Raw genomic sequence first — 13,064 nt, forward strand, 5'->3', positions numbered from 1 at the left:
GGAGGTTTTTATCACGAGTGTTTGGCGGTTATTAACTGTAGCTCATCTCTGGAAAGACACCTGGTGGGATCTATCTCTTGTGTCTGGCAGCGGTTTCCTCTTACAATTCAAAGTGTGGGAAATGGATCACAGAGACAACTACCGCTGACTCCTAAAGTAGTCCATGACTTCCTGATCTCTGTTCCAAACACCTGCGGATGAACACTGAGTCATTGTTTGGCATTTACTGCAGATTAAATATTAATAGATAAAAGTAATTAAATGTTTGGCTCGGTGTCCCTAAGGCAGGTTAGGTATGATTATGATAAGCAGTGTAACCCTAGTGGAAGAAGTATTCAGATCCTAAATAGTAAAAATGCCTTGGTTTAATACTCGTATCATCCTATTTTCAAACTTCACTGAGGCAAAAAGCACCGTAATTATTGGTATTACTTAATAATACGTAATTATTAGAATACCATAACTGATGCATTTTTTTGTTGAGCTATTTTTAAGAAATAGTTTGATATTTTGACCCTCCTGCCTCCATTAAATGTTAAAGGTTAAAGGTAACAGCCAGCAGCCGGCTAGTTTAGCTTAGCATAAAGACTGGAAGAAAGGGGAAACAACTTGGTATGGCTCTCAAATGGTAAAAAGAAATCCACCTACCAGCTCCTCTAAAGCTCATTATTTAGAGCTGTGACGATTAGTTGATCAGCAGATTAACAGGAAATAAATAGTCAACTATTTTAATAATCTATTAATCCTTTTTTGGATATTTTCACTGTTCATTTCTGAGGTGATCCTCCAGAAAATGTAACATATCGAGATATAAAAGTCTAACAGCGTTTTGGAAACACAAAAAGGTCCAAATTAATAACTTGTGTATCTGGTTGCTGATAGTGCGGATTTTTAGGGTACCTGTACAAGTATACAGATTAGAGCTGCAGCAATTTGTTTATTCGTCGATTAGTTGATCGGCAGAAAATTACTATTTGAATAGCAAATTAAAAAAAATAAAAAATTATCGTTTTTTTTAATGTTGGAAGTGAGTTCACAACAATGCATCATTTATCAACAATTTTAAACCTTTAAAAAGCGGAGTTAAAAAGTGTCTCCCTGAAGGAGTGAAATAGCCGAAATTTGAAATTCTTAAATTCGGCAACATGGCAAAATTAATAACAGTATTTGAGTAACTGTACGTAGTTACATTGATAATCGAAGTAAGGTGAACCGATACCTCCCGGCGGAGACACCTGACACCTCAGGTGCGCCTCTAGCCCCGCCCTCCTCTCTGTCTCGACGCTGGTCGACCCACCTGAGCGAGTGACAACAAAGCAGGACGGACTGTCCACCCGGGACCCGTTCCTTTCTGGTTAAATGAAGAGACCGAGCTAGACTCTGTGTGTTTGTATTTTTTTTTCCCCCACGATGGAAGAGGTGTTTTTTAAATCCGCTTTACCTGCGCGGGGCCCGATCGTGCTGGACGACACCAGTCTGGCTCTGCCGGCCGAGCAGAGTCTCAGGTCGTCGCTGAAACCTGCTTCAAACGAGCGGAGCCTGCGCGTCCACCAGCAAGTTCAGCTGACACTGTCACGGAAGACAAAGAAGCCTGTGTCAAACGGTAATGCCCAGTTTATAGTACGCTTTATACGCGGTTTATATAAAGTGACGTTATTATTTTTTTTTTTTGATCCACTATCGGGCTGTTTCCACCTGAAGGGAGAATTTTTCAGTGAAAACTGGAAATGACTGAGGGTGATACTCTGAGGGGAGCAAGAGCTCTCGTCCTCCTCCCACTGCTCCTACTGCAATCCCACCGTACAGTATATCTAAGTTTTAAACAGTAGTCTATGTAAAGTGCTGTATTGGACCATTGAAACACACTATTAAGCTGTAGTTTCTAACATTTCTGACTTTTAACAGCGCCGTCCTGCAGTTGAATTTGTGTTTATTTGCCAACAAACCTTCTAAAGAGATAAACTATCCAGTAATGTACTAGAGAAGCTATCTAAATTAGAAAAGCAGAACAATATGTTTTGTCTTTCTTGATATGATCCCTCTTCAAGGGAATCATCTTGGGAACCATTTCTATACTCTTGACAAACCCTACCAGGGGCCCTCCCTGTCCAGAGGATCTGCAGTGCAGCCCACTGGAGTGATTTAGGCTGAATGCAGGCATTTTTTTTGGTGACTGGAAGTCACGACTGCTCAGTCGTTCCCTGGTCCAACAGGTTCCTGCAGTTTCGTCTGTCTGCCGAAAGGCTGATGGAAGTGATAGCTGGTAGAACCTCAGTTTTAATATCTCACCTACAGACCTGCATTCCAGATGCTTATGGTCTCATTCATTATATTCTGGTAGCCAAAATAAAGACGAAGGCCGGGCAGCTGGGAAGCCTGTTCATCAGTTTGTAAGAAAAATAATAACAATAATAACAACAAGGACAGCATTCATTTCATAAAACATCGGTTGGTCACTGCTTATTATATGTAAATGTACAGGGGGATTTGCATGTCGTTTTACACTTTGGGAAGTAAAAATGAAATAATTGATGAAAAATAAACTCCTGCAATAAACCGGGAACAAAAAGATTTTCAGACTTAATGCTTTCATCCTTAAAGCTGACCAACCAAAAGTTGCACGAGAGTGTAGTATGATGAACACAGTAGATAGTTGTTCTGTAAGTAGCAGCCAGGGTTTGATACCGCTTTGATCTTTGCTCTTCCTCTCCCTTTATCTTGCCACTCCTTCTTCATGTAAATAATCTCAACATTTGGTTAGCAGCTCACAAGTCGCTCGAATCCCTGTGTGTCTGTACTTCTACTGCTGAGGCAGCCAGGGTGGGATTCACACCCCTGACACGAGAAAGTGTTGCCATGAGTTTAGATAATTACCACGTGCAACAATATACTCTGATAAAACCTCTTTGGCTTGTTTCAGGTGGTGTCCACTTACAGAAAAACACCGCGAGGAGCTTTGATGTTACAGATGGATTTTTGGCAAACATGAAGGTGAGGCACGATTTTACCTTTGTCAACTTTTACCTGTGTATGTACCAACACACAAACTAACAATTTATTGACATCTTAATCTGCCACTGTCTGTCTGTCATTTTTACATGCAAGCTCTCTTGCCAACGTCCACCATAAGAAAATAAACTCACTGGAGTTTGGCCTCATATAATGCTGCACATTGAATGCTGTACTCCGTCGTATGAATCTAATCAAATGAGATTGTCTGTGGTCTGCTGCTGCTTTACTGAATCTTCACAGCCTCCAAGGCCATCACATTAATCACTGTGTTCTTACCTTCAGCCTGACTTTGTAGATAATCTGTGACTATTAAGCAGTGTTTGCTGTTGTTGTATACAGTCCTGAAAGTGACAAAACAAAATAAGTGAAATTTTAATTTACAAATGGAGTGTTTTTTTTTTTTTTTAATTTTTTTTTTTAAATGAAGTATTATTTCCAACCACTTATTAGTTGTTTGGAAAATCCATCCAATCCATCCATCCATCCATCCATCCATCCATCCATTTTCTGCCTTTTATCCGGGGTTGGGTCACGTTGGTAGCAGGTCGAGCTGGTGAGCCCTGCAACATGTTCAAGCTTCTCCTTGAGGATCCCGAGGCGTTCCCAGACCAGGTGGGATATATAATTCCTCCAGCGTGTTGACGGTCTACCCTGGCGGTCTCCTACCAGTTGGACCTGCCTGGAGAACACCTAATGTATGCGCCCAGGAGGAATCCTGATCAGATGCCCAAACCGCATCAGCTTGTTCCTTTCGACATGAAGGAGTAGCAGATCTAATCCGATCTCTCTCCAGATGTCGGAGGTCCTCACCCTACGTCTACGGCTGAGACCGGACACTTTGCGGAGGAAACTCATTTCAGCCTCGTATTTACAATCAGGACCCTCGTCTTTCTGTCACTACCCAAAGCTCGTAACCGTATGTGAGGGTTGGAACGGAGGTCAACTTGTGAATTTAAAAGCTTTGCCTTGACGAGCTCCTTCTTTACCAAAATGGCCTGGTACAACAACTGCTTCACTGCCGATGCCTCACTGTTCCGCCATCCTACCCTCACTTTAAACAAGACCTCGACACACTTAACCTCCTTAAATGGGCCAGGAACTCCGCCCAAATCCAGTGGGAGCAAATCTGCTGTTTTCTGGCAGAGATCCATGACCTCAGACTTGGAGGTGCTGACTGTTATCCCAGCTGCTTCACACTCATCAACTGAATCACATCATCTGCAAACATGGTGATGTAAATCATCATTTAAGACAGTTTAATCATATAATTTAAGATGCACCTTTATTCCTTTGTACTGAAGTTTGTTCTGTATACTGGTGCTCTATGCATGCATTGGAATTGGGCTTCCTTTGCCCTTATCCTAATGACCTTTTACACATTTAATTAGTTTGTAATACGGAGCATCTGGGGCTATTATGGCTTGTAAATTTAAAGTCAACTAAAAGAGAGAGTAGAATAAATAGGTCACAATCTATTTAAGTGTAATTGTCTTTTTTTTTTTTTTTTACAGGTAAAAGAATTGGGCTTCACCAACCCTTACCTCTCCAGCAACCATGTGCAGAGACCATCCAGAAGGGTGGAGGTGTCTCCACCACTGAGCCCCGAGTTGCCTCGCGGCCGGTTTAATTACAGCGCCTACCACCATAGGATGCACAGCCTCCCAGGATCCAACCAGTCACACATGGTGGGCACTCTGCTGTACCGCTCACCAAGGTCCAATTCATTTCAGCGCTACGCTTTCTCAGAAGCGCCTCGTGGCACGCAGATGCACGCCTCCACATCTGCACGTGGGACATTGCGCCTGAGGTCACTCAGACACACAACAGGACCACAATCTATGTTTGCCAACTCAACCTTTCAGCGGAGCAATGATTGGGGCTCAATGAGGAGCCATGAACCAAATATTGTGAACCAGGAGAAATGCACCGTGCAGGGACACGATGCTGACATGATGCTTAGTCCCGTCCAGCCTGATGGAGGCATGTCCTGGCTGACTCAGGTCAGGAGGGGGGCTCAGCGGTCCCTCAAACTGAACTCCCACCCGCCCTCTGTCACCAGCTCCGAGGTGGTCGTGGGGAGGCAGGTGGACGTAGAAATCCCCATCCAGCAGATAAAGACTGTCATGACAGTGTAAGATCTGCGTGTTCCCTTTTAGCTTTTAATAATTCAACATATTGCTGCCGGTTCTTGATTCACGCCACGGACTGTATTTTGAATCATTTGTGTTTTCTCACGCAGGAAGTCGGAGAACAAGCCTCCAGAGATGACGTTGGAGAGGGCCGTGAACCTTTTGACTCAGGATAATGAGGAAACACTGATCTGTGCAGCCAGGTTCATACAAAGTCAATGTTTCGAGAGTGCCAACGCTAAAAAGATGGTAGGTTTAATCGTGTGCACTGAGTGGGATCATTGTACAGTGACTCAGCGTGGAATTTGTTGGAGTTAAAGATGCAAAACAGAACTGAGGATGTGAAAGAAATAATAAATCTGGATACAGTTTGACTCAGTCTTCATTAATATGCAAACAGATAGACAGAATATTTTCCTGTGCCAGGTTTGCAGACATGCTAATCTGATGCATTTATGGTTTTGCAAATAATCCCTAGAGGAAAGAAAACAACACATGAGCTTCCCATGTTTTCCACATTGAACACAAGTGATTACATGTATGATACACGTTTACCACATGTTGCAACATATAGTAACGTGGGAAAAATATGTCAAAAGGTTTTCAAATGGGAGTCTACAATGAGCTTCACACATTAAACCATGAAAATGTTCCAAAAACCACGTTTCCCCCAATACATGTTTCACGTGCACAATCACAGTCACTTGTGATCACATGAGTTTTTGCATGTGAAATTCATGTAAATCTTCTGTAAGGGGATATCGGTTCTTTCGTGTTGATGAATGTCTGTTTATTTATTATTTCATGTCTGAATCTGTTGGTTTATTAATCCCTCAGTCAACAATCCTCTCGTGTTTTCAGGTGTATTATCTCCGCGGGATCGGAAAGCTCCTGCAGCTCCTCAACAACGACAGCGAGGAGGTGCAGCGCGTCTCTGCCGGGGCGCTGCGCAATGTCATTTACCAGAGCAGCAAAAATAAGATGGAAGTGAAGGAAAATGATGGTTTGGCTCCTATTTTGCATACACTGCGGAGCAGCCGTGACATGGAGACCAGACGGCAGCTCACTGGTCAGTTTTTATTATTTATTTATATAAATAGAAACTCTGATGTATGATAACCAGGCAGATTTCAATCCCTGTCACCCAAACAGGCTTTAATACCTATGAGATCTTACTTTAGCTATAAATGTCCTTGCAAATTGACATTGACAAGTACATTTCCACATGTCACTCCCAGGGCTTCTGTGGAACCTCTCCTCTCATGACATGTTGAAGGAGCATCTGTCCAGAGAGGCCATATCTGTCCTCACACACTCAGTCCTGGTGCCCAGCTCGGGCATTTCTGAGGGCGAGAACCCAAAAGACGAGCTCCTCGCTGATGATATTGCTTTCCACAATGCAACCGGCTGCCTGCGGTAGGCGTTTTTTAGATTATACATCACAGGTTTGATCACCTCCACCCCAAAAAAAATCCTACTTTCTGATCAGTTTGGATCAGAGTGGAAAAGTTCTTCATCAGCAGTGAAAAGAAGCTCAGTAGTGCCTGTATTTGGTCATTGCGCAACACAAGGCAATCGTTTTCTGAGTTAACAGATGGCAGAACCACAATATACAGTATCAGTCTGTACCAAGCAGAGTTATGAGGAAGCAGTGTTTCCACTTGGTAAACTGAAATCATCCTTCCTCCGAATCCTTCTGTACAAAACAAAAGGAAATACTTTTGTGTACAGAGCCGTCACCCTTTTGAATTTAAGAAGACAACAAAGAGCAGAACATCCTGCCAGCAGCTCTGTGAAGCTGTTAAGCTTAATCACCAGAATTGATAAGCAATCGCGATCCTAATTTTACTTGTAGTTTCTACACAATCATGTCGTGGTTTGACAATATGCATCATATTGTTGCCCTCTACTTGTTTCGACACACATCATCTCTCTGTTTACGAAGCAGGAGCTATCAGACGCTCTGCTCCCCTGGCAACTACAGCCAGATGAAAAGAGTGAAAGACTGAATTATTCATCAGGCTCCCTCTCTTGTCTCCTCTCTCAACTGAAATCATTCAGTTCCCGGTCGGACAAATGTTATCAAGTTCTCCTCATCATGCTCTGAAACCTTTTTGAGCTCCCAGGGGATGAAAACAAAATTATGAGTTCCTCTTCCTCGTGTGTTCCAACACTGCACAAAAGGGCCTGTTGTGTGGATGTAGAATGTTAATTGTAGTATTTATTTTCCTGGAAAGGTCAGGCTACATGAAAACGGTTTAGTGGTATGTGAGATCATCTGTTGTGATTGCTACTAATGATGGGAAGGTACAAAACAGTGCATCCATTAACAGTTATATGGTTGACAGGAGGATTAGCATTGCTAATGATTAGCATTTAAAATGGATTAATATGAAACAGAACTGACTGAAACACACACACACACACACACACACGATATTTGTTTTGCCTGTTTTTGTTTCCAGAAATCTGAGCTCTGCTGGCCCGGATGTCAGGAGAGCAATGAGGGAGTGTGAGATTCTCATCGACTCTCTGGTCTACTATGTCCGAGGAACCGTAGCTAACTATAAGACAGATGACAAGGTGAAATGAAAATGAAAAGCAGTCCAGAGAAAACATTTGTCTTCATAATTGTTCAGGTTAAAAAGTAGGAATCTCTAAGTCTGCACATTTTTTTAAGAGTCAGATATTGTGTATATATATATATAAAAAAAAAAAAAAAAAAAAAAATCGAATTTCAAACATACATAAATGGTTTATGGTCGTTTGGGTTTTAAAGTTTACTATACTCACGGTCATAACTCCTATTTAAATTCCAGTATGTTTGCCACACATGCTTTTGATAAATTTTTTATCTGCATCTCCATCTCCTCTAAAGTCCACAGAGAACTGCGTCTGTATCCTACACAACCTGTCTTATCAGATGGAGTCGGAGCATTACACCCAAGATCTCAGAGAGTCTCAACAAAACCTGGCTCCCAAGCCCACCATCCTCGCCTGTTTCGGTTACCGCAGCGCTGAGATCACAGAGGTAATCCCCCGAACGGTAATCTACTCTGACAATACAGTAGATGTCCTGGTGGTTTGAGAGTCTTTAATCATCCGTAAAGGAACTTCTTAGAAGGCAATCATATTTCCTAATCTCTTATGTTAGATGAGAGAAACTTCTGAGTTAATGACACATTTTTACATTATTGCTTCGTCAGATGTGTCTGTGTGCAGTTCCCCTCAGCTCTACGGAGGCATTTTATCTTCTTTAAGTCCCAAGTTCACCCTCACTGTCACATGCTTGAATATATTTACCGGCCTACAAATGTGGAATATTGAGTATGTCTTTCCACACCGATGGGCAGTAATATGCTGCTGAAACAACCTCCATTGTTTGAATCCTGGCTGCAGGGATTTGGTCCCATTAAGCCACAGCAGCATTAGTGAGGTCCAACACTGATGGTGGGTGATGAGGCCTAGCTGTGCTCAAATCCATCCCTAGTGTTGTTTGACCCGGTTTGTGTCAGGGCTCGGTAGCAGGCCAGTCAAGATCAGGCACACAAAACAAAACAGGATGTTGAACTTACAGTATGATGGTGCGGCATGACGTCTTCCCTGGTTCAGTAAACGTCAGATGTCTCTCGTTATCATCGTGAACCCACTGACCTGAAATCTGCAGCTCACCTACTGTTTTTTTCTCAGCATCTGGAGCGTCGGCGCCCCTTGCTGGAGGAGAAGGCCAACCCGAAGGGCGCTGAGTGGCTGCGCAGCCCCATCACCGTCCGGATGTACCTGTCACTGCTGGCCTGCAGTGTGCTGCCCTACACCCAGGAGGCTGCGGTCGGGGCGCTGCAGAACATCACAGCTGGAAACGGAGCGGTAAAATGGAACAGAGGTCGGCTCGGTGTCTTTTTATAGTTTCACAGGTTCACTGTGTACGAAGAAAAGAAGCACAGAGATGGAATTGTTATGGATTTGTACAGTGACTATTTATATACACTCTATTAGACACATATTTAGTTGTGGGTCAGAAGAAGTTTATAATTTAGATTATATTAGTATAAAGTAGGAGCTTCTGCTTCTGCTTCTGTTTGCATTAAAATAGCTCTCCAGAATTGTGGCAGAATTATTTTTGTATCAGTTAATTCATCAAATATTATGATAAATAATACTGAGGTCTCAAAATAACTTTTCTTATGATTCACATTTAATTCATATTAATCATTTCGGTTTAATATTTAGCCAATAAAGTGATCCATATAAACAGGAAGTATTGAATATAAGTTTAATGTTTTCACAAATGCTGTCACTAAATTATCCTTCTTTTTTCTATTTTAAAGTCAGAATGAATATTTTTTTGACAATATGTACCGGTATTCACACAATGAATTGATTTCTACAGGACAAACAAGCACTTCTGTTTTTTCACCCATATCATGATCTTTTTAGTTTTGTTTGGCTTCAGAAAACAATGGTAGAAATGCAGTACAGCCAACATATTTAATAGATTTTTTTGTGGCCTGCCAGACGACTGAAGCTATCGCCTTCACCATTGTTCAGCGGGAAAATGGTCTGCAGCATGTCAAGAAGATTTTAAAGGAGGGAGAGAGTGACGCGAAGAGAACGGCCATATCTCTAATAAGAAACCTCTCTCGCTACCAGGAGCTGCTCCCCGCAATCGGTAACTTTACAGTCAACCTTTAGAAACTTTATTTTTTCTCTTCTAAGCATTTGCTTGCTTCTTATTTTGTTTCCCTCCTGACCTCAAACGGCACCTTCAATTTTGCACAACCACATTTACACACATTCAACACATTTTATATCTGTTTTTTTCCTCTTGAAGCGAACCAGGTGTTGCCGGAGGTGGTGAAGATGCTGCCCAACGACGACACGGGCACCGACATGCGCAGCGAGGTGACGACTTCTCTGTGTCAAATCCTGAATAACTTGAGTCATAGCGACATCAAGAACGTCAAAGCCATCGTCAACCACCAAGCCCTCCCAAAGATTATCAACATCAGCAACTCAGACAATTGGTGAGTCAGCGCTCACACTATCACTGCTCATAAAGTGTTCTTGTGTAAAGCTTAGTAATTCCCTGTTTGATGATGAGCAGTTCGTCAAGAATGAAGACACTCTTATTAATGAGACCAGAAAATACAAACCACAATTTAAAACAGTATTTGTACTGTATTTAATATCTGGTGTCCCTAAATATATTGCTCTAATATAACGTTACGCATACCTACTGTATCGTATTCAAGTACTTTAGTCACATAAAAGTGGCAATAACATAAAGGACGTGCACCAGGATCAAAGTACTTCTTGTAAAATTGCCTCATTCAACATCAGACTCGAGAAAAAAACTGTGTTATAAGCAAACTTCACTTTACGCAACAAAAGCAAAAGTGTGTCATGATGAAGAAAAATGTTACCTGACCTAATTTCACCTCCGTTTCCTCAAGCCGAACTAGTCAGGTGGCATGCATCCTGTTGCACACAATGTGGAAACACAGCGATCTCCACGGGGCCCTTAAGAAGGTGAGTTCCTGCTCACATCACACTGCATCACATCACATGGTGTCTTGAAGGATAGTGACATTGTGTCTGTCATCTGTGTTTCGACAAGTGTGTGCTCGTGTTTTGCCTGCATACAATCAACATCGGAGACAACATTTTGGGGACACTGCTGCCTGCATGTGTTCTTGCAACCTATTAAATATACTGCATTGTTTGATGAGGCCCCTATTTGAGGCTTTAATAAGCATTTTCAGTTTTTTTGTTGCAGCACAGATAGTAAGGGTGAAATTATTTATTATAGGTGTAGGGAATTGAATTGGTGACTTGCTGCTGGTCATTTTTATACAACACAACACAGACATCACATACATTGGTGCAGGGTGCATTGAATGTTTGGTTCTGACTAACTACTATCACAAAGAATGACTCCACTCCAAACTAATCAACCTGTTGCAGATGCTACGTTTGCTTACAAGGGTTTTCTATGATAAGAAGATATACTACACATTTTTTTCATTGATTTATTCTGACGGAGCTCACCCTTTAATTAATCGTTGTATTTGTCTATTGTGGTCAAATGTGACAAATAAAGTAATAAATAAAGCTATTTAAAACAACCTTATGCTACTTTTGCTGAGATATAGCAACAGCGGCCTCACGTGGCCACAAGTAGTAATCACACAAAAATAGAAGTTACTGGACGTAACTCCAGCTCTATGAGTATGTGCATAACCCGTTAGAGGGCGAAGTACATCCAAAATAGAATCATAATTTTAATATGAGCCATACACTCACGTCAGCTCAAAGAACAGCTACTCAATTAAATAAACCTCACAAAACCTGGATTCCTCTGATACAAAGGCTAGCTAGCCAAAATAGCTGGACAGTATCGGAGGCAGTACTTAATGATGTGTGACGTAGTGGCGTAAAGTGTTACGCACTTTCATTGGAGATTGTACCCAGTTATATAAATGCTAGAACAGATGTTTGGGGTGAAACTAAAAGAGGTGCCCTTCTAACTATTACAAGTCAGAGTACCATCGGAATGATTTTGAAGCCTTTGAAGAAGTTACTTAAAGGCAAAATAGTTGCATAATGTTGCATTAGTTCATACATTTTGCCATCTTATAGCTGCTAGTATTTGATGTCTGCTGGTGTCATTTTTGACGTTACCACCAGAAGGCACCAAAGATTCAAACAAAATATAAATTAGCTTTAAGAACTGCAATGCGGCATGCTGTAAATAAATGGTTCTTAATTAAGACTTTCTTCTTTCTCAACAGAATGGGTTCAAGAAATCTGACTTCATCAACACAAGGACAACAAAGCTTGTGAACTCTAGATGAGACTTAGAAGAAGATACAAAACCAGAGACACAAAGTGTCGGCACAAATCACTCGAAGCAGTGTTTCCCTGTAGTACAGCATCTACGTAGATGTACTGATTTCTCAGATTTTTCATTAAGCATGATATAAACAGAATATTGGAACACCTACATTTCCTTTAATGATCCTTTTCTTTGGTTTGTGTTGGGATACGTTTCCAGTGCTGCTTAAGGACAAAATGTCAAAAAAATATATGCAATAATGTTTTATTAAAATAGAGGTAATAGATGTTAGGACCACAAACCCACTGATGACGGAAGTACATTAGTGGACCTTTAAAGCACCTTTTAGATTTGCTGACATTCCTCATTATGATATATAAGATACTTCTGGCCGCTTTTGTTGCGCCGTACAGTCAGAATAACTGACAAATGAATGTAGAAGCTTTTGAAAACACGATGTGTCTCTAGCAAAGACAATGAATTCTGTCTGTTTTGTGGCAGCTAAACAGTTAATAATACTGCTCATTATTTTTTTGAGCACTTAAGGTGATACATTAATTATGTAGAAAACCACAATGAAAATATAAATATTCACAGCAAAGAAATTGTGACAGATGAAAGCTGCATTAATATTTTGACAAACTGAACATGTTGGTATACATGAAATGTATACAAAATATATTTTAAACTGTAGTTTCCAAAAACAAGCAGATATCTTGTCCTCTGATTTGAGTTGTTTCCAGAAACTAATAAAACTGTTTTGATTGAACTTGTTCTGGGAAAGTTTGCCAATTATTTAAGGAAATGTCTGATTACAACAGCTCACAAAATTGCTGGGTAGATAACTTTAATCTACAGTAAACCATTCCCCTCTAGTAAATCACTTTTTCCTTTTTAATGATTGCTACAAACTAAACTATGCATTGTTGAGAAAGGTCAGTCATTGCTTGGCATTACCGAATGACAAATGACTCCAGTCTAATTTGTGTAACCCCTTATACGACCATTTCTCTAAATTAATCTGTTAGCTGAGAAAAGGTTCACTCATTTATCAAAATAGCAATTCAAAAGATCAATATAGAGTATGT

The 13,064-nt window shown here is 41.0% G+C and overlaps 1 protein-coding gene across 1 annotated transcript; it reads left to right on the forward strand.

The window, feature by feature from the left end:
- Positions 1 to 1,410: 1,410 nt before the first annotated feature.
- On the forward strand, positions 1,411 to 12,745 carry pkp2 (plakophilin 2). Its single transcript, XM_069699930.1, has 13 exons — positions 1,411 to 1,603; positions 2,921 to 2,991; positions 4,524 to 5,143; positions 5,252 to 5,390; positions 6,003 to 6,210; positions 6,380 to 6,557; positions 7,607 to 7,724; positions 8,020 to 8,172; positions 8,832 to 9,008; positions 9,657 to 9,810; positions 9,973 to 10,165; positions 10,595 to 10,670; positions 11,933 to 12,745. Exons 1-13 carry the CDS (start codon positions 1,411 to 1,413, stop codon positions 11,993 to 11,995), a joined length of 2,343 nt encoding a protein of 780 aa, XP_069556031.1. The 3' UTR covers positions 11,996 to 12,745.
- Positions 12,746 to 13,064: the final 319 nt, after the last annotated feature.

The sequence above is a fragment of the Brachyistius frenatus genome, unplaced genomic scaffold (genome assembly GCF_029030835.1).
Source record: "Brachyistius frenatus isolate BFR_SWC_R1_liver_20210118 unplaced genomic scaffold, ASM2903083v1 Contig_32, whole genome shotgun sequence".
NCBI classification, from domain to species: domain Eukaryota; kingdom Metazoa; phylum Chordata; class Actinopteri; family Embiotocidae; genus Brachyistius; species Brachyistius frenatus.

Excerpts from the sequence above, each read along its gene's own strand:
- pkp2 (XM_069699930.1), top strand. The coding sequence starts at position 1,411 with ATGGAAGAGGTGTTTTTTAAATCCGCTTTACCTGCGCGGGGCCCGATC. Across the intron at positions 6,211-6,379 it reads GACCAGACGGCAGCTCACTG|GGCTTCTGTGGAACCTCTCC; the intron begins GTCAGTTTTTAT and ends TGTCACTCCCAG. Across the intron at positions 9,811-9,972 it reads GGAGCTGCTCCCCGCAATCG|CGAACCAGGTGTTGCCGGAG; the intron begins GTAACTTTACAG and ends TTCCTCTTGAAG.